General features: G+C 37.0%; 2 protein-coding genes across 5 annotated transcripts in view; both read left to right on the top strand.

Moving 5' to 3' along the window:
* The window catches only part of DDX4 (DEAD-box helicase 4), a 66,375-nt gene extending 49,817 nt beyond the window's left edge, over positions 1-16,558 (top strand). For all 4 annotated transcript variants that reach the window (XM_070774666.1, XM_070774665.1, XM_070774663.1 and 1 more), the window contains 6 exons: positions 593-759; positions 5,273-5,418; positions 12,424-12,523; positions 13,300-13,570; positions 15,079-15,189; positions 15,839-16,558. In XM_070774666.1, the coding sequence (XP_070630767.1) occupies positions 593-759; positions 5,273-5,418; positions 12,424-12,523; positions 13,300-13,570; positions 15,079-15,189; positions 15,839-15,925 (882 nt within the window). In that variant the 3' untranslated portion in view covers positions 15,926-16,558. The remainder of the gene's footprint in view (positions 1-592; positions 760-5,272; positions 5,419-12,423; positions 12,524-13,299; positions 13,571-15,078; positions 15,190-15,838) is intronic.
* Positions 16,559-22,140: 5,582 nt separating this feature from the next.
* The window catches only part of IL31RA (interleukin 31 receptor A), a 74,120-nt gene continuing 69,732 nt past the window's right edge, over positions 22,141-26,528 (top strand). The window contains exon 1 of the mRNA XM_019983134.2: positions 22,141-22,451. The gene's annotated coding sequence lies outside the window, so the exon portion shown is untranslated. The remainder of the gene's footprint in view (positions 22,452-26,528) is intronic.

The raw sequence follows: 26,528 nt of genomic DNA, 5'->3' as shown, positions 1-26,528 counted from the left end.
GTGATTAGAGAATCAGGGATTTATTAAGGGTTTAAAGGAGTTAGAAATAAATTTGTCAGTTATAGGCCATTTGATAATGTCATGCTGTTAAGAAATTTTATTTCTTACATTGAAATAGCCTGACTTTATCAGATAATGTAGTCTAGATATGTGCTGTCTAATACAGTAGTCACTAGCTACATGTGGATATTTACATTTTAACTGATATAAAATTAAAAATTTGTTCTTCAGGCATGCTAACTACATTTCAAGTGCTTAATAGCTGCATATGGCTACTGGCTAATAGTGAAGATATAGAATTTTTAAGTAATTACAGAAAGGTCTATTGTGTAATACTGATCTAAATGTTTTGGTTTTTTTTCAGTTTTATGAAATGTTTTATAACATAAGACAAAATTGAGAACTGAAATGAACACTAATACTATTACCTATCCATAACAGTGGTCTCTTCATTGTATGCATTGATTTCTAATCTTCATCTTTGAGAATATATTAATAGTTAGACTTGATGAGAATATTTTCATTTAATATATCAACTACTATACTAATTAGTATGCATTCTTTGCTCTAACCCTTGAAAATATCCTAAAAGATTGGTCTCAGACAAGTCAAATACTTAGTTTTGGATGAAGCTGATCGCATGCTGGATATGGGTTTTGGACCAGAGATGAAAAAGTTAATTTCCTGCCCAGGAATGCCATCAAAGGAACAGCGTCAGACCCTTATGTTCAGTGCAACTTTTCCAGAAGAAATTCAAAGGTAAATTTTTTCTTCCTAGAAGTAGCTGCTATGTACTAAAATGCTTTTACAGCAGGAGAACTAATGTGAATATCTTATTCCTGAGAGATTTACTTTTTTAAAAAATTTAGGATTATAACATTGATGGTTTAAAAGTATTTCTAAATTTACTATATTTTACTATATTTTCCCTTGTTTCTTACTTTAATTCCTGGCTTTGCATTAGCATTGCATCTTATTAGAGTGTGTGTGGTTGTGTGAGAGAGAAAATAAGAGCACGTAGCACCTAGCTAGGATTTAGTAAGTGCTTACTAAATAAAAATATTTTTATGGTGGTGCCCCCTCTTCGACCCCAAATTATAGAACTTAGGGGAATTGCACTTGTATTAGGAAATTTATGTACTAATTGTTGGCAGATATTTGAGTATCATAAATACACTGTGTGTTCTGTGAGTTCTGAGGTTAGCATAACATACTCCTGCTAGAATGGTGACTCTTCTTTCTGCCTGCTAATCCCTTGGCAACAGGGAACCTGAAGTACCCATACAGCAGCTCTAGCTTAAACAGTTCAGTAAAACTCCTGTTTTCTCTGGTGGAACTGTTAAGGGAAGTCGCTCAGTCGTGTCTGACTCTTTGCGACCCCATGAATTGTAGCCTACCAGGCTTCTCCGTCCATGGGATTTTCCAGGCAAGGGTACTGTAGTGGGTTGCCATTTCCTTCTCCAGGGGATATTCCTGATCCAGGAATTGAACCCGGGTCTCCTACATTGCAGGCAGACGCTTTACCTTCTGAGCCACTAGGGAAGCCCCTTTGGGAACCAAGACCTCCAATACTTGTAGTCAGTGCAGTAAGCACAATTTCCTGTGTGGGTCACCAGGAGTCATGGTAAATGGGCCACTCTAGCTTGGATCCTTTGGTTCCCAGACCCATATACTCCATAAAGATCTTTGGTTCCTACTGAATGATTGCTTTACTATCTGCTTTTAAATGTTACAAATTGCCTATTATTCCATCTGAAGTCCATTTTTCGCATTCTGCATATTCCCTGAACCATATCCTTGGCTTGCATTTCTACCTGTATGTTCTCCCAAATTTATTACCTGTAATTTTTTGATTGAAGTATAGTTGACTTACAATATTATATTACTTTCAAGTGTACAACTTAGTAATTTAATATTTTATAGAATATATTCCATACAAAGTTATAAAATGTTAAGTATGTTCCTTATGCTGTACATTCTGTCTTTGTAACTCAATTATTTTATACCTAGCAGATTGTAACTCAATCCTCTTCACCTATTTTACTACTCTCCTGGCCCCCTCCCTTTTGGTGACCATTGGTTTATTCTCAATATCTGAGTCTGTTTGTTTTGTTATATTTGTTCCTTTGTTTTATTTTTTAGATTCCACTTATAAGTGAAAATGTACAGTATTCTTTCTGACTTCTTTTACTAAATATAATTACCTCCAGATTCATCCATGTTATTGAAGATGGCAAAATTTCATTATTTTCTATGGCTGAGTAATATTCCATTGTGTGTGTATGTGTGTGTGTACCACATCTTCTTTATCCATTCATTTGTTGATGGAAACTTAGGTTGTTTTCATATCTTGTCTATTGTAAATAATGCTACTATGAACATTGGGATACATGTATCTTTTCATTTTAGTGATTTCATTTTCTTCAGATATTTACTCAATTGTTTGCTGTGGTAGTTTTATTTTTGAATTTTTTGAAAAATGCCCATTCTGTTTTCTCTAGTGGTTGTACCAGTTTACACTCTCACCATCGGTGCATGTGGATTCTCTTTTCTCCACATCTTGCCAGCCCTTGTTGTTTCTTGTCTTTTTGATAATAGCCATTCTGACAGGTGTGCAGTGATATCTCATAGTAGTTTTGATTTGCCTTTCCCTGATGATTAGTGTTACTGAGCACCTTTTCATGTGCCTATTGGCCATCTGTATGTCTTCTTTGGGAAAATGTCTATTCAGGACCTCTGCCCATTTAAAAAAATTGGGTTGTTTGTCTTACACTATGAAAGAAATCATGAAGAAACCCAAAGACAGTGTACTGATTGGGAGAAGATATTTGTAAACAATATGTTCAATGAGGGGTTAATATTCAAAATACATGAAGAACTTGTATAAGTAAATATCAAAAAACAAACAGCCTGATTATTACCTGTATGTTTAATCTCTCTCCTCAGCTTCAGACTTGTAGATTTAACTCTTCAGGATTATTTTTCCTCTTATATGAATTACCAGTAACTCACGTTCATCAGGTACAAAATTGAACCTCTTCTTCAGCTCCCTCTTTTTTTCTTTCCAGTTTTCCTTGTTGGCTTCAAGGTCTTTCGAAACCAAAGTCGTTTGAAGCATGTTGATTCCTCCCTCATACTCCTTTAACTCTGCCCTTCAAAAGTATTCAACTTGGCAGTTATCTCTATAATATTGCAAATTTGTTAGTTTCTTCTCTGTTTACCACCTTATTTTAGGTCCTTTTAAGTTCCCCTCTGCTTATTGATAGTAGCTTTCTAATATGTCTGTAGTTTGACTTTTGGGCTGTTAAAATTGCAAAACTAAGTCTCATCTTTATTGCCATTTATTTAAAATAAATTCTCCCATGTCTTTCCATTTCCACAGACTAACCAACTTTTAAATGGTTTTATACATGACAATTTTTGCCTCATTTGCCACTTTATTCCTTGGAATGATTTCTGGCTTATTTAGAGTATTTCCTATTGGCTGCTGCTGCTGCTAAGTCTCTTCAGTTGTGTCCGACTCTGTGCGACGCCATAGACGGCAGCCCACCAGGCCCCACCGTCCCTGGGATTCTCCAGGCAAGAACACTGGAGTGGGTTGCCATTTCCTCCTCAAATGCATGAAAGTGAAAAGTGAAAGTAAAGTCGCTCAGTCGTGTCCGACTCTTAGCGACCCCATGGACTGCAGCCTACCAGGCTCCTCCGTCCATGGGATTTTTGGCTATGCAAGCCGAATTCTGTTCCTCTTCATTATTTAATCCTTATTTCTTCTTTCCTTCTGCATAGAGTGCTTTTCCTTAGTCATCACTATTTCATGTTCTTGCTTGCTTCTTCCTTAGATCAAGCTTTAAACTTGAAGACTCTTAATAGACATCATTTCATCCATTTCCTGCCAGTCTTATAAAGGAACCCTCTTTCTTGTGAAAGAAATTATTTAAAACACTTTTCAGTTTTCTTGTAACATAGTAAGGTTCAATCAGTGTTAACTGTTATAGCACTAGCTTACTATAGTAAAGCATTAAATAATTAAAATATGTAAATATTAAACTAAAAATATTTTTAAGTTATAGTAATTGCTTTTTATAGCTATATTTATGCTGAGCAACACAGGCAGAGATCATCATGTTCATCTTTATACACACTACCTTATACCACATAGGCCAGGTACTGTGTGTCTATATTTTAATACATATATATATGTATATATTTTAATATATATACTTAGTATATATTTTAATGAGTGTAAAGGATGATTGATAAGAATTTTAGATAATGTCAAGGTTTGTGCCTGGATGAAAGGGTTCTTGACTCTAGAAGTAGTATATGAACAAGAAGTTTTTCTTTTATGGTAAGAGAGCAGATGAAGGAAAAGAAGCAACAGTGATTTATTAAGATTCTAGATATGTGGAGTTTGAACTATTTTCTTGATATGCTAGGAAATGACTAGAAAGTAAGAGATTGCTATGTAGGAGAGAGGAGGACTGCTCCATGACCTCCTCTTTTTTCCTCCCAAACTTGCTCTATAATCGGCAGTTCCCCTTCTCCCCACCCCATGTTTCTGTGATCTAAAGCAGGGCTTCTTCATTATATGTTGTCCGTGAGTTGTGTGTGTGTCAGGATGCTGATACCCTCAAACTTTGGGGAGATCATCTGCAGCTTGGTGTGGCCTAGCCCCTAGTCTGTTCACCTGGTCTCATTTTTTTCAACAGTTATGCTCTACAGATATTATCATTTTCTTTGTTTGTCATGATGTGAAAAGCATTGACTTAAGATCTGGTTTGCTCAGAATATTATAGTTCATTTGAAGTACACTAATTTAACAGCTCATATTTTCAGGAACCAACTCTTATAAATAGCATATATGAAGGCATTGAATGAAGAACAGAATTTTTGCTGTAGGTTTGCATTTTAATCTTTAATTAAAAAATTCCTGCTTGCTGTAGTCTGATGGTTTAGCATACTTTTGTTGTATACACATTTTATATAGTTTCGTGTGGTCAGGGCTCCACTTGAAATGACTTACCCATCATTTGACACAGACTTTTACATTCGTAATAAGTGTTTTGCAAAATGCTAACATTTTACAATGATACTTGAAAGTAATTCTTGGATGATGTAATATCTACCATCTCTTATTATGACTGTTATAATCTGGTTTATAAATGTTATAATCTGGCTTATAAATGTTGAAGTAACACTTGCAGGAATTCAGTGAATATTATTAGTATTAATGGAAGAGAATAAGTTAAGGAATACTCTTTTGTCTTTCAAGGTTGGCTGGGGAGTTTTTAAAGTCGAATTATTTGTTTGTTGCTGTTGGACAAGTGGGTGGAGCATGTAGAGATGTTCAGCAGACCATTCTTCAAGTTGGCCAGTACTCAAAAAGAGAAAAACTTGTTGAAATTCTACGAAACATAGGTATCTTATGTTGATTATCTTTTGTCATGATTTTGATTTTTACAAAAATTACTTTTAGAAAAGACTTTAAGCATTATTTGGCATGAGTTAAATAAGTTTTCACTGTTTCTTCTTCCTCTAAAATTCTTTTACCAGAAAATCAAATCATAAGAAAATTATATAGCAGTATAGTTGTTTTTCCTCCATAAATGTTAAAAAAAAAATAGGAAGAGTTTGAGACTTTAACAATGCTTGACCAAAAACTATTCCAGTAGAAATATATATGTTTTTGTTTTAGAAAATAGAAAGGATTAGTAACATATCTTTACCTCAAGCTCTATTTACTCCACTAAAAGTAAGATCTTTGTTGTATTTCTAATTCCCAGTTTTTGCTCTCTAAGGCTTCCTGTATTCATATATTTAAAGAATTTTGGAGCTAGAAGGGACTTTAATGGTCTAATTCTATTCCTTACAATGTTAATGAGAAACTCTATCCCTCCCTTCAAAAAAGCTAGTTTTTATGGAAAGTTGTATTTCTTTGTTTGATTGAGATAGCTTTAGTTTATGCCTGGAAATAAAATTTTATAATATGGCCATTTTAATATTTTTTTTGTTGCCTCACAGGCTAAATGTATCATATGGATCCTTTCTCCTCATCCTCCATTTTAAGTGTCTGTTTCAGTTTGAAGTCAATGTTAGGAATGGGGAATAAAAAGGCAAGAAGCTTTCTAATTTCCAACAATAAGAAGTTGATTTAGAAATGCTTTTAAAAGGCTTCTAGTCTTCAATTTTTTCTGAGTTTTATATAAAAAAAACTTTAAAAACCAAATATTCATCTTGAGTTTGAGAAATGTTATTAGTTTTACTTCATGATCTGTTTCATAGCAGGTACTATTGCATGCAAAATAAAAATAATAATTGTTGTGGGCCATATACTATTCTGATTGTTTTACATGTGTCCACTCATTTAATTCTCAAAACAACCTTCTGAGGGTGGGGTTTGTTACCCTCATTTTAAGGTTGAGGGCACTGAAATACAGAGATGTCAAATAACTTGCCCAGTATAAATTGAAGTTCCAAATGCAACAGGAGATAAGTAATACATGGTTTTGCTGAAGTTAGAGGACATTTCTAGTATAGTTATCTTAAGACTTTTTATATATGAATTTATGGAATGAAGTTTGAGAATAATTCTGCTGAAGATAGTGTTTCAAAAGTTCTGGTTTCCCTTTGGGAAACCTTTGAGGTCAGCATATAAGCACTGTTGGTATACTTCTGTATTAATTGAAAGGTTAAATGTTTTGTAGTTCATAATTTATTATTCTTGGTTTCTTTTTGCTTTGCATAGAAATGTTATGCTGTATATCATATTTTACGTATTTTTGTTCATATAAATTTATCTCTTTTTCTAATCATTAACTTAAATCTGGTAGCTTTCCTCTTTTGCTTTTAAAATGTATAGGTTTCATTATTTCATAGTAGTATACCAACTGCCTTTTTCATAATTTTAAATGAACAGGTGTCAAAGATTTTATTGAGCTCATTAATTACAAAGGGAACTAGTAAGATGTTATAGCCAGTTCAGAGGAGAATTCAAAGAACACATTTATGTGTAGGATATCAGGAAGACTAAGATGAATTTATAAATAGATGCAAAATTAATCAGTATCCACAAAGCGTAATAATCTGTTACATTTGAGGGAAGATTTTCATTTATATTTTTATCAATAAGAATCATTTGCATTGCTCTCAGTTGCAGTAGAGGTATAAAACCGAGGTAGTAAAAGGTACAGACAACCTTGAAGGGTATGCTAGTCAGTATCAGCTTTGCTCATTTCAGAGTCTTCAACAGTTTTTTCTGACAACCTGTATTCCCACATAGCCACAATAATCTCAGATTATTCTTGATCACAAGAAAGGCTGATCTCATGATGTTTGGCCTATTTTCATAGGTGCAGCAAGACTGTTCCATAACAAAGGCCTCTTCAAGTTTGTTTCACAAATCTAGAGCCGTACAATATTGAACAACTATGAAAGTCACAAAATTAACTTCTAGATAGTTTTCATAAGAAATCTGAGATTGAAGTTGTAAAGGTCTTTGAAGAATAGGAAACTAAGTCTAAAATACTTATCATATATCATTTACAGTACCTAGAAATTTAAGTGAATTCCTCTCTTCTAATTTCCCCAGATTTTTAATGTAATTGATTCTTGTTTCATTGAATCTGTCTGCAGATTCCATCTGCTTTTGGACTATAAACAGTTCTAGAAATTATCCTCAATCCAGTGATCTTTGCAAGTTGTCAAAATGTCAGTTTCCAGCCTTCTATCTTGAGGTATCAATAGTTTGAAGTGCCTGAAACAGTCCTTTTCCCACAAGACTTGGAGTCTGTTCTTCTTCACTAATGATAGAAAATCTCTGGTTTATAGAAAGTCTTTGGACAAGCATCAAAACAAAACAGAAACTGTCTGTAGTTGACAGAGAATGGTTGTGGTTATTAGTGATCATTGTTAAATACGAAAGATCTGATGAAGGCTGAAAATAAGAATAAATCTACAAACAAATTTGGTTGTATGGAGCAGTGTACCTCCAAGCCTCTGAAATATACAGAAAACCTGTTTAGAGTTCTTTCATAAGTGTCTTGGTCAGTGTTTCTCCTGAAGTTTAAAAAAAGTATTATGAAGAGCAAGAGAATTTACATAATTCTAGGAACTTTTCATAAAGTAAACAGTTTTGAAATGTATGAATAACATTTTTACCTATGCATTTCAACCTAGGGAAAGCTTAATGTCTTCTGATACAACAGTTCTTACCACACAACTCCTGAAAGTAATAACATTCTATACAAGCTTAATTATTTTTAGCCTCTCTTTTATTTTATATGGTAAAATAAAAAGCCTGTCTTTTCCCTGGGGTTCTCTGAGAAATCTCAGAAGTAGTTTAGGTGGATTTCTTCTAAATTTATCAGTTCAGTTCAATCGTACAGTCGTGTCCTACTCTTTGTGACCCCATGAACCACAGCATGCCAGGCCTCCCTGTCCATCACCAACTTCCGTAGTCCACCCAAACCCATGTCCATTGAGTTGGTGATGCCATCCAACCATTTCATCCTCTGTCGTCCCCTTCTCCTCCTGCCCTCAATCTTTCCCAGCATCAGGGTCTTTTCCAGTGACTCAGCTCTTCACATCAGGTGTCCAAAGTATTGGAGTTTCAGCTTCAACATTAGTCCTTCCAGTGAACACCCATGACTGATCTCCTTTAGGATGGACTGGTTGGATCTTCTTCCAGTCCCCGGGACTCTCAAGAGTCTTCTCCAACACCACAGTTCAAAAGCATCAATTCTTCGGCACTCAGCTTTCTTTATAGTCCAACTCTCACATCCATATATGACCACTGGAAAAACTATAGCCTTGACTAGATGGACCTTTGTTGACAAAGTAATGTCTCTGCTTTTTAATATTCTGTCTAGGTTGGTCATAACTTTCCTTCCAAGGAGTAACCATCTTTTAATTTCATGGCTGCAATCACCATCTGCAGTGATTTTGGAGCCCAGAAAAATAAAGTCAGCCACTGCTTCCACTGTTTCCCCATATATTTGCCACGAAGTGATGGGACCGGATGCCATGATCTTCGTTTTCTGAATGTTGAGCTTTAAGCCAACTTTTTCACTCTCACTTTCATCAAGAGGCTCTTTAGTTCTTCTTCACTTTCTGCCATAAGGGTGGTGTCATCTGCATATCTAAGGTTATTGATATTTCTCCCAGAAATCTTGAACCCAGCTTGTGCTTCCTCTAGCCCAGTGTTTCTCATGATGTACTCTGCATATAAGTTAAATAAACAGGGTGACAATATACAGCCTTGATGTACTCCTTTTCCTATTTGGAACCAGTCTGTTGTTCCATGTCCAGTTCGAACTGTTGCTTCCTGACCTGCATATAGGTTTCTCAAGAGGCAGATCAGGTGGTCTGGTATTCCCATCTCTTTCAGAATTTTCCACAGTTTATTGTGATCCACACAGTCAAAGGCTTTGGCATAGTCAATAAAGCAGAAATAGATGTTTTTCTGGAACTCTCTTGCTTTTTCCATGATCCAGCAGATGTTGGCAATTTGATCTCTGGTTCCTCTGCCTTTTCTAAAACCAGCTTGAACATCTGGAAGTTCATGGTTCACATATTGCTGAAGCCTGGCTTGGAGAATTTTGAGCATTACTTTGCTAGCACGTGAGATGAGTGCAATTGTGCGGTAGTTTGAGGATTCTTTGGCATTGCCTTTCTTTGGGATTGGAATGAAAACTGACCCTTTCCAGTCCTGTGGCCACTGCTGAGTTTTCCAAATTTGCTGGCATATTGAGTGCAGCACTTTCACAGCATCATCTTTGAGGATTTGAAATAGCTCAATTGGAATTCTATCACCTCCACTAGCTTTGCTCGTAGTGATGCTTCCTAAGGCTCACTTGACTTCACATTCCAGGATGTCTGGCTCTAGGTGAGTGATCACACTATCGTGATTATCTTGGTCGTGAAGATCTTTTTTGTACAGTTCTTCTGTGTATTCTTGCCACCTCTTCTTAATATCTTCTGCTTCTGTTAGGTCTAAATTTATAGTCTGATCTTAAAAAAACAAAATCAAAAGTTGTCAGAAGAGAGTTGAACATTTTACTAGTGTAAGATTGCTTAGTTCTTAGGTAGTAATTTAATTGAAGTGACAAAGCATTTAAAAATTAGAGTAGAAGGTAACGTGGTTATAAAGAACAATAGATCTTTCATAAAGGTCTTTTTCTCTTTAAACAACCAAAGACATGATAAAGTCAAAAGATTCTCTGCTATATAGGCTGATTATAAGGAAGAGAAAGAAGAACCTTTCATATTGTAAGTAAAGGCGTTAAACAGTAAATCAGGAAATAGTTCCATGCTAATTGCTTGAATTTGTTAAAATTTTAACACATTTCATCTTTTTTTGTTGGGGGCGTGGGGGACTTTCCCAGTGGCTCAGTGGTACACAGGATACCTTCAGTGTAGGATACGCAGGAGATGTGGATTTAATCCCTAGGTCAGGTAGATGCCCCCTGGAGGAAGGCATGGCAGCCCACTCCAGTATTCTTGCCTGGAGAATCCCATGGATAGAGGAGCCTGGCGGGATTCACACTGGGGAACCAGGAAAAGATGAGATCAAGGCTTTAAGCTGCATAGTAGTATTATGTACCTGACTATATCAAATGAATCAGTTTTGGCATTGGGCATCTTGATATATGATCTCCAAAACTGTTGAAAGATAATTTTTGACAAAATCATTACTCATTAATAAAATGACTATGTCTCAAGGATATAACTCATTTATTACTGTAGGAATCAGTCATTCTCTTGATTTCCTACCTGGTTTTCTGATATCTGAGATTAAATATCACCTCTAAAACCTTCCTTTTTTGCAGTCCTACTATCTTACTTAGGACATTCCATTCAGTATCTTGCCGGGAGAATTCCAGGGACAGAGGTGCCTGGTGGGCTATAGTCCATGGGGTCACAAAGAATCAATCGGACATGACTGAGCGACTGACACTCATTCCAGTTGTTCAGACACAAAAATATGAGGCATCTTTGATTTCTTTCTCCAGTGTACATATCTGATCTGTCAGCAGAGTCCTCTTGTTTCTGTCTAGCATCAAACTATATCAGAACCCATCAGTTGCTAAGTTAAAACAAAGATCAGATCTACTTCTTGCCTCCAAACCCAATGGCTTCCCTCCTCAAAGTAAAGATCTTTCAGTGGATTTCAGGGCACTTCATGAAATGGCTTCCATCATCCCTCTCCAAATCCTGCTGCTCTCCATTGCTTACCCTATTCTAGCTGCACTTTGCTCATTACTCATCCCCACATGTACCAGACATGGTTCTACCTCATTGCCTTTGTTCTTGATATTCCCTCTGCCTAGAACGTAAAAACCAGATGGGGACCTCTTTTCTGGTTTGTTTGTTTGTTTGTGAGCACGTAAAGAACACCTATACCTTAGAACCTTTATATTTGTTCTTACCTCTGACCTATAATATTGTTTCTTCAGATATCTGAATAGTTCACTTGTTTAGTAATATCTGTCCTCAGATGTCATCTAATTAGAGAAGGTGCATAAACCCATTTGGCCCTTTATTCTGCTAAATTTTTTTCTTTTTTAGACTTAATGCATCATATTTGTTATTTACCTCTCCACAATGAGTGCAGGTGCTTTGTTTTATTTGCTGTGTTTTCAGTATCTAGAATAGATACTGGCATCTACTGGGTGCTAAATGTTTGTTAATAAATGGAGACAGCTGATAGGGACATGGAGGAGTGGGATTACGAAAAGTAACACCTTGTTACTTCTATTCAGGCTATAGATTATTATCTTTCCTCTCTAACATTTTATAGAAAATTTCTTGGTGTGGAAGAGTCTTTGGCTCATGCTTATATTTAAACCAATTAACAAAGCTAACAAGTAAATATTCTTTAATGTGTTAAGACCCTGAGATAATATCTTATATATCTATATATATAAGATACTTTGGGGATTAAAGGGTTTGAATTGAGATAATGTTGAAACATAGAATATTGTAGAGTTTGTCAGCCCTGGGTTGAATGCAATTATTATGAATGCCTCTGGCAGTCAAGGTAAAATAATAGATTCTATAACCATGGGAAGAACAAAGGAATTTATTTATAGAGAGGGAAATGAAGGGCTGGAGCCAAATTTGGAACTGCTAAGAGTTGGCAGGTAGATATCATTTATCTTTCCCTAAGTCTCTACTTATTGGTTGGCCTATGAAGGCAAGGGGCAAGCGGTCATTTTTCTTTTTTTTTTAGTCATAAAGTAGGAAAAAGTCCTTGTCTCTCTGTCTTTGACATTTATCCACTCAGGAAATATTTGAATTGCTCTTACCTATCAGGCCTGAGTTTAGGTGCTGGGAATACAGTGGTGAATAAGACAGTTTCCTACTCACCCTATGCTTTTTTTTCTTTTCCTAATTTTGTAGTTTGAATGTTTCATTGTCTTGTAGGTGATGAAAGAACTATGGTCTTTGTTGAAACTAAGAAAAAAGCAGATTTTATTGCCACTTTTCTTTGTCAAGAAAAAATATCAACAACAAGTATTCATGGGTGAGTAGATTATTATGATTTCCTAGTAAGGAGGTAACTTCTATTTGTCATTTGTTAAGAAATGTTGGTATATTTAACTAGTAAAAAATCCTGGAATTAGGATCTCAAGATCTAGCTATTATTCTTCATCTTTAAGTTTTTATAAGAACCAAGTGGCTGGGATGGATGAGTTAGAAGTATCTTAAGTTCCTCATCATGATTATCAAGCAGTCTCACTTAGTCTCTCTAATCCTTAGATCTAGGTGCTTATTCAGCTAATCTATCCAGTGCTTGGTATTTTTTTCACTGGGCCTCAAAAATGTCATAGTAACACAACTTCATTGGCACTTTACTAGGAGATCTAAAATATTAATTGGTGAATATGTAGAATTCTGAGATTATACTTTAAAAAAATCAGGAATTTTTGAGAAAGCATTTGATCAACTAGTTGTGTATTTTTTGTCAAAACTAGAAACAGTTTATTAGTTGGTAAGATTTGATGTTTGTCGCATTTGAGTCTGTATTTTGGCTGTAGGTATTAGCTGTCACCTTCATCTGCAAATGGAGTTAATTGTCCTGACCTCAAAGTATTATTGTGAGAATTAAATGATGACTTACAAGAAATTAGTATAATACTTTGTATGTAAGAAGTAGACATTAATGTTAACTGTTGCTATTTTTGTTTTACTGTTATCCATTGAACTTATCCAAAAAGAAATCTATCCATTGAACTTTAATGGTTGTCTTTAATAATTTTCTTAAGGGCTATTCTAATACATGCTTTGTTTTCTTTCAAGTGATCGTGAACAGAGAGAAAGAGAGCAAGCTCTTGGAGATTTCCGCTGTGGAAAGTGCCCTGTTCTTGTTGCTACTTCAGTAGCTGCCCGAGGGCTGGATATTGAAAATGTTCAGCATGTTATTAATTTTGATCTTCCTTCTACCATTGATGAATATGTTCATCGAATTGGGCGTACTGGTCGTTGTGGAAATACTGGCAGAGCTATTTCCTTTTTTGATCTGGAATCAGATAGCCAGTTAGCACAGCCTCTAGTGAAAGTGCTATCAGATGTAAGTTTTTAATTTTTAAAACTGAATGGATAGTGTTCTTACCTTGTCATTGAAAGCAGACATTTTATATGTATGGATTTTCAGTTCAGTTCAGTTGCTCAGTCGTGTCTGACTCTTTGCAACCCCATGCACTGCAGTATGCCAGGCTTCCCTGTCCATCACCAACTCCCAGAGCTTACTCGAACTCATGTCCATCGAGTTGGTGATGCCATCCAACCATCTCATCTTCTGTCATCCCCTTCTCCTCCTGCCTTCAATCTTTGCCAGCATCAGGGTCTTTTCCAATGAGTCAGTTCTTTGCATCAGGTGGCCAGAGTATTGGAGCTTCAGCTTCAGCATCAGTCCTTGCGATGAATATTCAGGACTGATTTCCTTTAGGGTTGACTGGTTTGATCTCCTTGTAGTCCAGGAGACTCAAGAGTCTTCTCCAACATCACAGTTCAAAAGCATCAATTCTTCAGCACTCAGTTTTCTTTGAAGTCCACTTCTCACATCCATACATGACTACTGAAGAAACCATAGCTTTGACCAGACAGACCTTTGGTGGCAAAATAATGTCTCTGGTTTTTAATATGCTGTCTAGGTTGGTCATAGCTTTTCTGCTTTTCTTCCAAGGAGCAAGCATCTTTTAATTTCATGGCTGTAGTCACCATCTGTAGTGATTTCGGAGCCCCCAAAAATAAAGTCTCTCACTGTTTCCATTGTTTCTCCATCTGTTTGCCCTGAATTGATGGGACCAGATGCCATGATCTTAGTTTTCTGAATGTTGAGCTTTAAGCCAACTTTTTCACTCTCTTCTTTCACTTTCATCAAGAGGCTCTTTAGTTCTTCGCTTTCTGCCATAAGGGTGGTGTCGTCTGCGTATCTCAGGTTATTGATATTTCTCCAGGCAGTCTTGATTCTACCTTGTGCTTCATCCAGCCCAGCATTTCACATGATGTACTCTAAAATCCCACGGGCGGAGGAGCCTGGTAGGCTGCAGTCCATGGGGTCGCTAAGAGTCGGACACGACTGAGTGACTTCACTTTCACTTTTCACTTTCATGCATTGGAGGAGGAAATGGCAACCCACTCCAGTGTTCTTGCCTGGAGAATCCCAGGGACGGGGGAGCCTGGTGGGCTGCCGTCTATGGGGTTGCACAGAGTCGGACACGACTCAAGCGACTTAGCAGCAGCAGCATATAAATTAAATAAGCAGGGTGACAATATACAGCCTTGACATACTCCTTTCCCTATTTGGAACCAGTCTGTTGTTCCATGTCCAGTTCTAACTGTTGCTTCTTGATCTGCATACAGATTTCTCAGGAGGCAGGTCAGGTGGTCTGGTATTCCCATGTCTTGAAGGATTTTCCAGTTTGTTGTGATCCACACAGTCAAAGGCTTTGGTGTAGTCAATAAAGCAGAAGTAGATGTTTTTCTGGAACTGTCTTGCTTTTTTCGAAGGAAAAGTAAACATGTGAATCTTTTGAGACTTTATGCATGTTGTTTATGAAGTTAATTTTTTTTAAGGCTCAACAGGATGTTCCTGCATGGTTAGAAGAAATTGCCTTTAGTACATATGGTCCTGGCTTCAGTGGTAATGCAAGAGGAAATGTGTTTGCATCAGTCGATACTAGAAAGGTTAGTTGAGGGGGAAAATTTAGAAATTGGCTTTTAGTTATTTGCTCTTTGTAAATGTTGTGCTTAATATTGTGAAGTAACTATAACAATAAGTTAAGCCATTATTTTTCATGCCTGGAAGATTAATGTTTCTCTAAATATTTTATGTACATATATAGTTTTGGTCTTAAAGGGAAGGAATTTAAGATTTATGCTCAAACACCTTCTTTTCACATTTTAAATTCTAATTTGGGATCTTCTGAGATTTTGTAGTAATTATTTTTTGAATTCTGACCACATTATTAAGTAAGATAAAATAATAGCAGTGTGGTTGCATATCTTTTCTATTGTGTCAGTTTCTAGGCAACATAATTTTTATACAGAAACAGTGGGCATACTGGTCATTAAGTATTTCTGCTTATTCGTTGAAGTGAAGAGCTTTGTTTTTCCAGTTGCCAAAACTATTGGCTTACATTTTTTCTTTAAAAATTCTGTGCAATTTAAACTTCCTAGGTTGATATGGACCTTTTTTCAAATGGATTGGATTCAGTGAGAACGAAATTTTTTGTTTGGGGAAGAAATGGTAGAAAGCTTGAGTCCTTACTATCAGTCTAAGTAGTGTAACTTTAACGATGCATAAAATTAAATGTTTGTTTGTTTGTTTTTTAAGAATTACCACGGCAAGAGCTCTTTGAACACAGCAGGGTTTTCTTCAACACAAGCTCCTAATCCAGTAGACGATGAGTCATGGGATTAAAACGAAAACAACCTGCAAGTTTGTGGTACAGTTTTGATGCAGAGAAGAAAGTAGTTTTGATTTTTGATTTTTTAAAACAGAAGTATGAAACCTTGCATCTCCTATCCTTCTGTTCTTACTCCCACCCTTAAGAAAATCCTTACTGACTAGTTCTGTGAAATGCTAAAAGTTACAACGTTGCGGTTACTAATACAAATGGTGTTAACCAGAAAGATTAAAGCATTCTAAATGTCTTGCCTATTTCTATTGTATTCTTCAAGATTTTAGACATATTTCATGTCTAAATGCCATGTCTTAGTATAGTGTTTATTGATCCCACAGCAAACAGGATTATAGGATACACTTTTGGTTAAAAATTATTGGGTTCTATTTTTACTTATAAGGAGCCTTTAAACAATATGTGTCACTGAAATGTAATGACATGATTTTCATGATAGAAACAGTGAAAGACAAGCTTTTAAAAGCAGTTTTGATTTTATATCATCAGATATGTGATGAACATGCTTTAATGTTTGCAACGTGAACTCTGTACTCAATGATACAACTGTTTGTATTATATTTATAATATACAGACTTCTCCTTAAAAATAAAGGATGAAACTCTTTTCCCCCTAAGATTTCCAACAGCACTTTTAATTTTTCTTGTTACAGATTATAGTTCTCAACTCTTGTATTTTGAAATTTTATTTGAGTCTTGTGAAACCAATGAAGTGAAAAGTCTTATATAAATTGAATATGTATAATATATATTAATACACAGATGCAGTAATGAAAGTCATTCTTTGAGCTCAAACTATATCAACAGAAACAGTGTTGTTCACTCTTGCCATAATTAACTTTTTGATATTTTAATATTGAGGGTGAAAACTTTTTTTCACTTACCATTACATATCTTAAACTTACTGTGTCTACGTGTACCCCGATGTTCATCGCAGCACTGTTTACAATAGCCAGGACACGGAAGCAACCTAGATGTCCATTGGCAGACGAATGGATAAGAAAGCTGTGGTACATGTATACAATGGAATATTACTCAGCTATTAAAAAGAACGCATTTGAATCAGTTCTAATGAGGTGGATGAAACTGGAGCCTATTATACAGAGTGAAGTAAGTCAGAAAAAAAAACACCAGTACAGTATATGAATGCATATATATGGAATTTAGAAAGATGGTAATGATTACCCTATATGCTAGACAGCAAAAGAGACACAGATATAAAGAACAGACTTTTGGACTCTGTGGGAGAAGGCAAGGGTGGGATGATTTGAGAGAATAGCATTGAAACATGTATATTATCATATGTGAAATAGATTGCCAGTCCACGTTCGATGCATGAGACAGGGTTCTCAGGGCTGGTGCACTGGGATGACCCTGAGGGATGGGATGGGGAGGGAGGGTCAGGATGGGGAACACATGTACACCCATGGCTGCTTCATGTGAATGTATGGCAAAAACCACCACGATATTGTAAAGTAATTAGCCTCCAATTAAAATAAAGAATAATAATTTTTATAAAAAAGAGGGAAGAAGGGGAAAAAAAACTTACGTGTCTAGATTGTTAAGAAATTCTTAATAAATCATTAAATAAATGAACCAAAATATTAACATAAAACAAGTTAGACATAAATACAGGGGGACAAAAATAATCAGTTTCAAGTGTTTGTTATTATTCACTTAAAATATCCAAAGCAGCATTTCCTGAACATGTATGTCTTGTTATAGGAATTTGGTTAATAAATGAGGCATCACAAATTAAAAGAGGAATGAAACATTCAACAGATTCTGCTGGGATAACTAGATGCCTACCCCCATGCCATATGAAAAATCAGCCCTGTGTGACATGTAAAAATTACAACTACAAAAAAATACAGTTAAAGATTAAACCTTTGACTTGGGAATGAGAGTTGACATTAAGCTCAAAGGACAGAAATCATGAGGGAAACAATGAATAGATTTGATCACAATAAAATTAGTTGCTTATATAAAAAGGGTAGACAGACAAGGAAAGATATCACTAGGGTAAGCAAATTGCTCTAAGAGTTTATCCAAAGTTAAAGCAAATTGGTCTGTGGAATATTTATAGTATTTGTCCCTAGAAACACAGAGGTGACAAAATTGGAAAAACAGTAAAGGAAAGATAATCAGACTATGTTAACTGGCCCATGCAGAGAACAAATTATATAATGTACACCCTATTGATTTTCAGTTTTAGAACCAACTTGTAGAAAAAACAAGAGGGCTTTGTTACAGAATGCAGATGTTAACTTTGGAAATGGAAATGTATAGTTTACAGATGTTGTGATGTAAAAACAGAAGTAGGGTGCCTTTATCATCTCACAAAGTGTGAAAGCGAAAGCGAAGTTGCTCAGTTGTGTCTGACTCTTAGCGACCCCATGGACTGCAGCCTACCAGGCTCCTCCATCCATGGGATTTTCCAGGCAGGAGTACTGGAGTGGGGTGCCGTTGCCTTCTCCGACAGCCAGGGACTAGACCCCCTTTTAATTTTCCAGTCCGTGTGGTAATGGCCTTGAGATGAACAATACAGAGGGACTATCACTTTTACATGGACATTTCTGGATGCACGTTTAGAAGCAGCACATTACACTAGTTGGCTGCAGTTCTCCTCTCCCTACAAATCAGTGTTTCTGCACCAGTTACGGACCCAGTGGTATTACAACAAGTTATACTAATCAGGGAACATGGCTCTCTGCAGACCTGGGGAAGATTTCCCTCCACAGTAATGAAACACCCTGGAATCTCTCTGTTTAGTAAGGAAAAAAAAATGTTATGCTTAGAAGCATTTGAGATTCTCAAATCTACCTGCTTCTCAGTGTCACCTGTGAGACTCCTAAAACAAAGCCTCCAGGCTTCAAGTGAAAACCAGAAATCCCTGCAGTCTTTTCTAGGAAACTGCAGCTGCAAGGCAGACCTGGTCATAACTGGCAAACTATTGTCAACATACCGTCCCCCCTCAGACAGAAACTTTGAGACCCCTAAAAGCTGTTCTCCCCTTTATGCTTACACAGCACAAATCTGTGAACTACCTGCACAGTAAAGTTACCAATTTTTTTCTTTTCTCTTTTTATCTACTATAAGATGATGGATGCTAACTAAACTTACTACAGTATTCATTTTACAATACAGTATAAGCAAAACCATATGCTATATGCCCTCTGCTTACACAGTGGTATATATTAACTGCATCTCAATAGAACTGGAAAAAAGTTACCAAGGAAGGGAGAATGAGGTGAGTGGTCTTTACCACAGTCAGTAGACTGTGGGATGTGGAATAGCAATTTAGAAAGGGAGAGGCAGCAATATTGCTCTATTATATAATCCTTCTACAGAATTTTATTTTCTAGTCATATGTGTATCTGTCACTTTGATATTTTTTAAAGAAAATTTTCAAATCTATACTCAGAAATAAGTAAATGAACACTTGGATATTTATAGTTGGTTTGTTATGATGGTAGGATTATGTGTGACTTTCTCTTTACATTTGTTTCAGTAATGCTCTGATGGTAAATTTGATAAATCAAGCATGACTCAAAAAAGTTGTAAGGCAATCAGGCTATGACCAAGAAGCTCTTTGAGGAAATAAAAAAAGAAATGACCTATAAATTCTCTTTGTAAACAAAACTGGAAGAGACAAGACATACAGACAAAACAACTAACGATGCAAACACTTTCATTTAGCCTTTCCCAGAAGTGAGATAACAATATTGTTAAATACATCCTATTTACTTTTTTGTTTGCAGGATCTTAGTTCCCCCAGTGAAGGATCAAACCCAGGTCCTTGGCAGTGAAAGCACGGAATCCTAACCACTGGATTCCTAGGGAATTTCTGTTGCTTATTCTTTTTAACTAAACTTCTCATTTTGACTTGTCTGTACTTTGTGTATTTGTCTAATGGTATCTAATAGTATTAATAACTAATACTGCTGCTGCTGCTGCTAAGTCGCTTCAGTTGTGTCCGACTCTGTGTGACCCCATAGACAGCAGCCCACCAGGCTCCTCCGTCCCTGGGATTCTCCAGGCAAGAACACTGGAGTGGGTTGCCATTTCCTTCTCCAATGCATGAAAGTGAAAGGTGAAAGTGAAGTCGCTCAGTCGTGTCCGACTCTTAGCGACCCCATGGACTTCAGCCTACCAGGCTCCTCCGTCCATGGGATTTTCCAGGCAAGAGTACTGGAGTGGGGTGCCATTGCCTTCTCCGAATATCTAATACTATCTAGTACTAATATCTAATACTACCTAATAATATCTAATTAGATACTAATAGTATCTAATAGTATTACTACATACCCACATATATAAATAACTATACACTGATAATCCATAGTTCGATTGTCTTTTCTCTTTTTGGGAGAAGAAATATGTGCTTTTCATCATATTATTTTCTGTGTTCAAAGTTAGTGTCTGGAAGCTAGATCCCTAAAGATGTTAATGTTCTTAAATTTTATAATGAGTGGACCTTTAAATTCTAGAGTATTTGGTGTGCTTTGCAGATCATACTTTTCTGACTCTGGGAGTGTATTGTATTTCTTTGATAATTTTTCCTAGATTTTCTTTGTTCTTTATGGAACTCCTGTTGATATTAATCAGATGCTAGAACTACAAAATTAATCTCTAAGTCTTCTGTATTTCATGTTTTTTCATCTTTTTGCTTATGTTTTGGTAGAATACTGTCTTTAAATCTTTTTATTTTTTAGCAATTATATTTTATTTCCAATAGCTGTCTTATTTTCTTTTGTTTTTCCAAATGTTTCTTAGTACTGAATTTTCTACTTCACTAAAGCTTGTTTAATCCCTGGAATTTAACCTGAGAAATCATTTTTCTTTTTTTACATTAAGCATGTGTTTTCCTGCTGCTTGACATCAGAAATCTTTAGCCTTTATCAACTTTAATTTGTTATGGTATATAGAATGCTGCTGCTGCTAAGTTGCTTCAGTCGTGTCCAACTCTGTGTGACCCCATAGACGGCAGCCTACCAGGCTCCCCTCTCCCTGGGATTCTCCAGGCAAAACACTGGAGTGGGTTGCCATTTCCTTCTCCAATGCATCAAAGTGAAAAGTGAAAGTGAAGTCTCTCAGTTGTGTCCGACTCTTAGTGACCCCATGGGACTGCAGCCTACCAGGCTTCTCCGCCCATAGGATTTTCCAGGCAAGAGTACTGGAGTGGGTAGCCATTGCCTTCTCCGATACAGAATGCTGGCTTTAGTCAGATTCAGTAATCTGTTCGTTTTTGTGCCTTTCCTGCCAACCATTAGAGTCTAGTGACCTCTCTATCTGTTCATTGAGGCCTGCTCTCAAGTGAGTGCCTAGTCACTTTTCTCAGTTGTGTCCAACTCTCTGCGTCTCCATGGACTGTGTATCCTGTCAGGCTCCTCTGTCCAGGTAATTTTCCAGGCAAGAATACTGGAGTGGGTTGCCATTTCCTATTCTGGGGATCTTCCTGACTGGAATTGAATCTGTGTTTCTCCAGTCTCCTGCATTGAGAGGTGGATTGTTAACCACTAGTGCCACCTGAAAAGGCATAGGTTAAGATGTGAATAATAAAGCTTAGATTTTCTTCCCTTGAATTCTTTGCATTTTAAAGCTTTGCAGAGTCAAAGGTTGTGGCCCAAACTAAAGAAGCTCAAAATGTAGAATGTCAGGCATCAGCTGTACAAATAAAGGTTTGGGAATAGTGGTGATGTTAGAGAGTAAAGATGAAGAGTGGTCCTGATTTCATACTGGGTACATGACCCGTCCAGCCCATCTGTCCGTTAGGGTCTTGGGTAGAGTAGTGATTGTTTTCTGATTTAATTTTTCATCATTGATAATACAGGGCAGCAGCACTGGACAGAAGTTCACCCCTTCTTTACACTTTACACCCCTGGCTTTACATTTTGTGCTGTATAATCTCTTTACTAGTCCCCTAACTGGGGAGAAGAGAGCATTTCATTTTGTTTTGTGTACTCTATTGATTTTAAACTATGTTTAAAATGGCTATGTTAAAAATTTCAGTCACACACCAGTGTGCGTGATGCTGTGGTCAGCACTTAACGTTCAGTGTTGGCTTTAGATTTCCCTGCCATGCCTCATGCAGAACCGGGAATCTAGTACCTCCTTAGGAAAAGCCCAGAATAGACTTGTATTATGTCCCACGATGCTGGTGGTGAGGAAAAGTGCTCTTTTACTATCCGACCAGCAGAGAGCTCAGCCTCGGGGTCAGACAAATGTGAGCGATCAGACAGCTGTGTGTGGCTGTGGTCACCTTGAAACTGCTGGTGCTGGGAAGCAGCTTTGCCTGCATCCCGGCCTGGTCCCCGAGGCAGCTCTGAGCTGGTGGTCCTTCCTTTCCCGAACCAGGGCAGTGCTTTGCTCTGCCCGCTGCCGGGAATGACAGCTACTGAGGGTGTGGGGGCGGCGGGAACCGTCCCCTGGGGCGGAGCCGGAGGTTGGCTTCCTGGGATCCCAGGGACTGGGATAAGCAGATAGGACAGCGTCCCTGCTGCTGAGAACTTGCGCTGATCACATCCAAGTGAGTGTGGGGCGTGCCTGCGTGGTGGGCTGGCGCTGCTGTACTCTTAGGGTTCTCCCTTTAGAATCGCGGTTCCTAATCACTTTAAATCAAGTTGGTTTCCGACTCAAGTTTTTACTTGAAGTTTCAGGGGATTTATCTGTGCTGTGCTTAGGCGTGTGCTTAGATTTCTCTACCTGTGTAAAATCCATCCATAGACACAGCAAAAAGGCCAGGGAACCAAAGATTAAATGACTCCTGCTTTAGAGACAGTTGGTGGTTCCCTGAGGAATTTCTTGTAAGGAGAGGACTTCGGGGGATGGGGGCGGGCAATAAGGTGAATGTGTGCTGGAACACTACGGATGCTTGAAATTGAAGTGAGCGAATGATTTGTCCTAGAGTTTGGGGTTTGGCAATTTAGGTTAATCCTTTAAGTGCTTCATTAATTGTTTGGCTATAATTTAGGAATTGTCAAATTGTCATAGTAGGGCATTGAAATCTACTTCTCTGTGGGGGATTTTGCATGTAAGAATTCCTTGGAAAAGGTTTTGTTTTTCGTTTTTTCCCTTTTATCAGTGTTTTCTGGATTTGGAATCGTGTTTTTGTAGAATTCTTTTTCAGCATTCAAGAACAAAGCCCAATTTTTTCTTTCCTGTGTATATGAATTTATTATCCCAAAGTCTTGGCTATCTCTATTTAACCTGATTTTCTTCTTAGTTTTGGCAGAGGTTCACCATGTGAGGGATATATTCTCAACAGATACAAAAACAGTTTAAAATACTCAAAAACTTTTATGTATAGGAAGAGACATGCCTGTATAACAAGGTGGGTATGCTGCTTCATATTAAAGAACTAGTTGGAGTAGCCTTAACATTGGTCTTATTTGATGACTTGGGTGGTACCTACCACTATCAGTGATCTGGTTTATCCTTCAGTTTGCTTTTACATAAAAGACAATAGCTGGAGGTTTCTTCATCCAGTGTGCATCCAGTGAAGATGCTACAGTCAGTGCATGCAGTTACAGTAAAATACTTTTAAAAGAGGCAGCCCCGTGAAAGAATGCAGAGTATCATAGCCATATGCTGGTGCCCTTATATTTTAATGTTCATTTTACTCTAATACAAAAAATCCCCTACATACAAAGAAATTCTATTCCAAGAGCACATTTATAAGTCTGATTTGCTTGTAAATCCAACAGAGTTAGCCTAGTACCCAAGCAGAACAATCGGCTACAGAGGACTGTACTGTATTGGTTTATAATACTTATCACACAAATAATACATTAAAAAACAAAATTAAAACATTTTTAGTCTTACAGTGCAGTACCTTGAAGAGTATAGTAGTACAGTGCAGAAGCTAGCATACAGGAGCTGGCACTGAGTGAACAGGCAAGAAGAGTTACTGACTGGAAGAGGGAAGGGAGATGGGAAATGAGAGACCTGAAGGATCGTCAGCAATAGGAAACAGAGGGCAAGCTGCAGTTTCACTCATGCCTAATGTTGATGGAACACATGTTTGCATCCTTCAGAGTTAACAATGTGAAGGTTTGTATTAGGGGACATACTGTATTGAATTAGCTGATATATCAATGATCAATAAAAAGTTTTTTCCTGAGAAGCAGGGATCACATTTGCAACTACAGTGTTTTAGTTGCTTATAAATATCACAGGGATATGAGTGACACTTGTTAATTGACCATTTATCATCTCACTATATCTTCATCTATTAATTGTTTCATCAGTTTTAGGATATTCTGCCACTTGAGATTTTTCATTATAATCTACAGATGCTAATCAGCTAATGTATTTGTGTTAGTTAAATAGCAGGTTCTGACAGTTTTATCTTACCATGTTTGTTCTTCAAGTGGATTATCTTACTATGTTACCAGTTGTATGGGATGATTGAAAGTTTGATTTCAATAATTTATTTCAGTTCTATAGACCGAATTGTTACTGCTGTAGTGCCACAAATTAAAACCATCATTTGAAGTATAGAATGTTTTGGTGCCAAAATCAGTACAGTTCAGTTCAGTCACTCAGTTGTGTCTGACTCTTTGCAACCTCATGGACTATAGCATGCCAGGCTTCCATGTCCGTCACCACCGCCCAGAGCTTACTCAAACTCATGTCCGTTGAGTCAGTGATTTCATCCAACCATCTCAACCTCTGTCATCCCCTTCTCCTCCTGCCTTCTATCTTTGCCAGCATCAGAGTCTTTTCAGATGAGTCAGTCCTTTGAGTCAGGTGGCCAGAGTATTGGAGTTTCAGTTACAGTATCAGTCCTTCCAATGAATCAGGACTGATTTCCTTTAGGATGGACTGGTTGGATCTCCTTGCAGTCCAAGGGACTCTCAAGAGTCTTCTCCAACATCACAGTTCAAAAGCATCAATTCTTCAGCACTCAGCTTTCTTTGTGGTCCAACTCTCACATGCATACATGACTACTGGAAAAACCATAGCTTTGACTAGGCAGACTTTTGTTGGCAAAGTAATATCTCTGCTTTTTAATATGCTGTTTAGGTTGATCATAGCTTTTCTTCCAAGGAGCAACTGTCTTTTAATTTCATGGCTGCATTTGCCATCTGCAGTGATTTTGGAGCCCAAGAAAATAAAGTCTCTCACTGTTTCCATTGTTTCTCCATCTATTTGCCATGAAGTGATGGGACCAGATGCCGTGATCTTAGTTTTCTGAATGTTGAGTTTTAAGCCAACTTTTCCATTCTCCTCTTTCACTTTCATCAAAAGGTTCTTTAGTTCTTCGCTTTCTGACATAAGGGTGGTGTCATCTGCATATCTGAAGTTATTGATATTTCTCCTGGCAATGTTGATTTCACCATGTGCTTCTTCATCCAGCCCAGCATTTCACATGATGTACTCTGTATGTAAGTTAAATAAGCAGGGTGACAAACTACATCCATAACATACTCCCTTCCTGATTTGGAACAAGTCTGTTGTTCCATGTCCAGTTCTAAATGTTGCTTCTTGACCTGCATACAGATTTCTCAGGAGGTAAGTCAGATGGTCTGGTATTCCCATCTCTTTCAGAATTTTCCACAGTTTGTTTTGATCCACACAGTCAAAGGCTTTGGCATAGTCAATAAAGCAGAAGTAGTTGTTTTTCTGAAACTCTCTTGGTTTTTTGATAATCCAGTGGATGTTGAGAATTTGATCTCTGGTTCCTCTGCCTTTTCTAAATCCAGCTTGAACATCTGGAAGTTCACGGTTCACGTACTGTTGAAGCCTGCCTTGAAAAATCAGTACAGTTGATCATAATACAGATACTATGGATAAATTATGTAGCGAGAGTGATGTTACTGACATATTTAAGCTAAGTAACAACAGTCTTCTTGTAGTTTTCTCATTTCTTTTATGTATTGGATAGGAAAGTGAACCCTACTCAAGTCAGAAGACTAAGATTAACCTAAGTTTGAACCTGAGCTCAACATCTTATATTTGTGTGCTTTGGGACAAGTTAACTTTTTAATCATTTTATTAGAAATATGATTTACATATTTTAAAATGCACAAACCTTTAGTATATGGCTTAAATTTTTATTTACATATACTTGAAACCATTGCGTGAATCAAAATGGGTAACATTTCTATTACCGTCTTGCCCCTTTACATTCAACCCCTTTGCCCAGAGGTAACCACTATTATGATATTTATAACCATAAATTTATGTTTGTTCCTGAACTCTATATAAATGGAATCATAAGCTCTCTTTTTTGTTGGTTTTTTCAACATAGTATTCGCGAGATTTCTCCATGTTGTGTGTATCAGTTCTCTCTTATTGTGTGGTGTTCTGTCATATGAATATACTATAAATTGTTTTTCTCATTTCTTGTTGATGGGCATTTGAGTTGTTCCCCGTTTTTTACTATTGTAAATAAAGCTCCTAAGTATATTCTGTAAGTCTTTGGTGAACACAGCTCTCAGTTCTCACAGGTGTGTACGTAGGAGTGAAATTGCTAGATCACAGGGTAGGTATGCGTTTAGCTTTCTTAGTAACAGCAAGAGTTTTCCAAAGTAGTTGAATTATTATTATTATAGCTACCAGCATTGTAGGAAGATTGTTCAATTTGCTTCACATCCTCACC

Source organism: Bos indicus, chromosome 20 (genome assembly GCF_029378745.1).
Source record: "Bos indicus isolate NIAB-ARS_2022 breed Sahiwal x Tharparkar chromosome 20, NIAB-ARS_B.indTharparkar_mat_pri_1.0, whole genome shotgun sequence".
NCBI lineage: Eukaryota > Metazoa > Chordata > Mammalia > Artiodactyla > Bovidae > Bos > Bos indicus.
The sequence above is the reverse complement of the archived record's forward strand: the minus strand, read 5'-3'. Positions and strand labels throughout refer to the sequence as shown.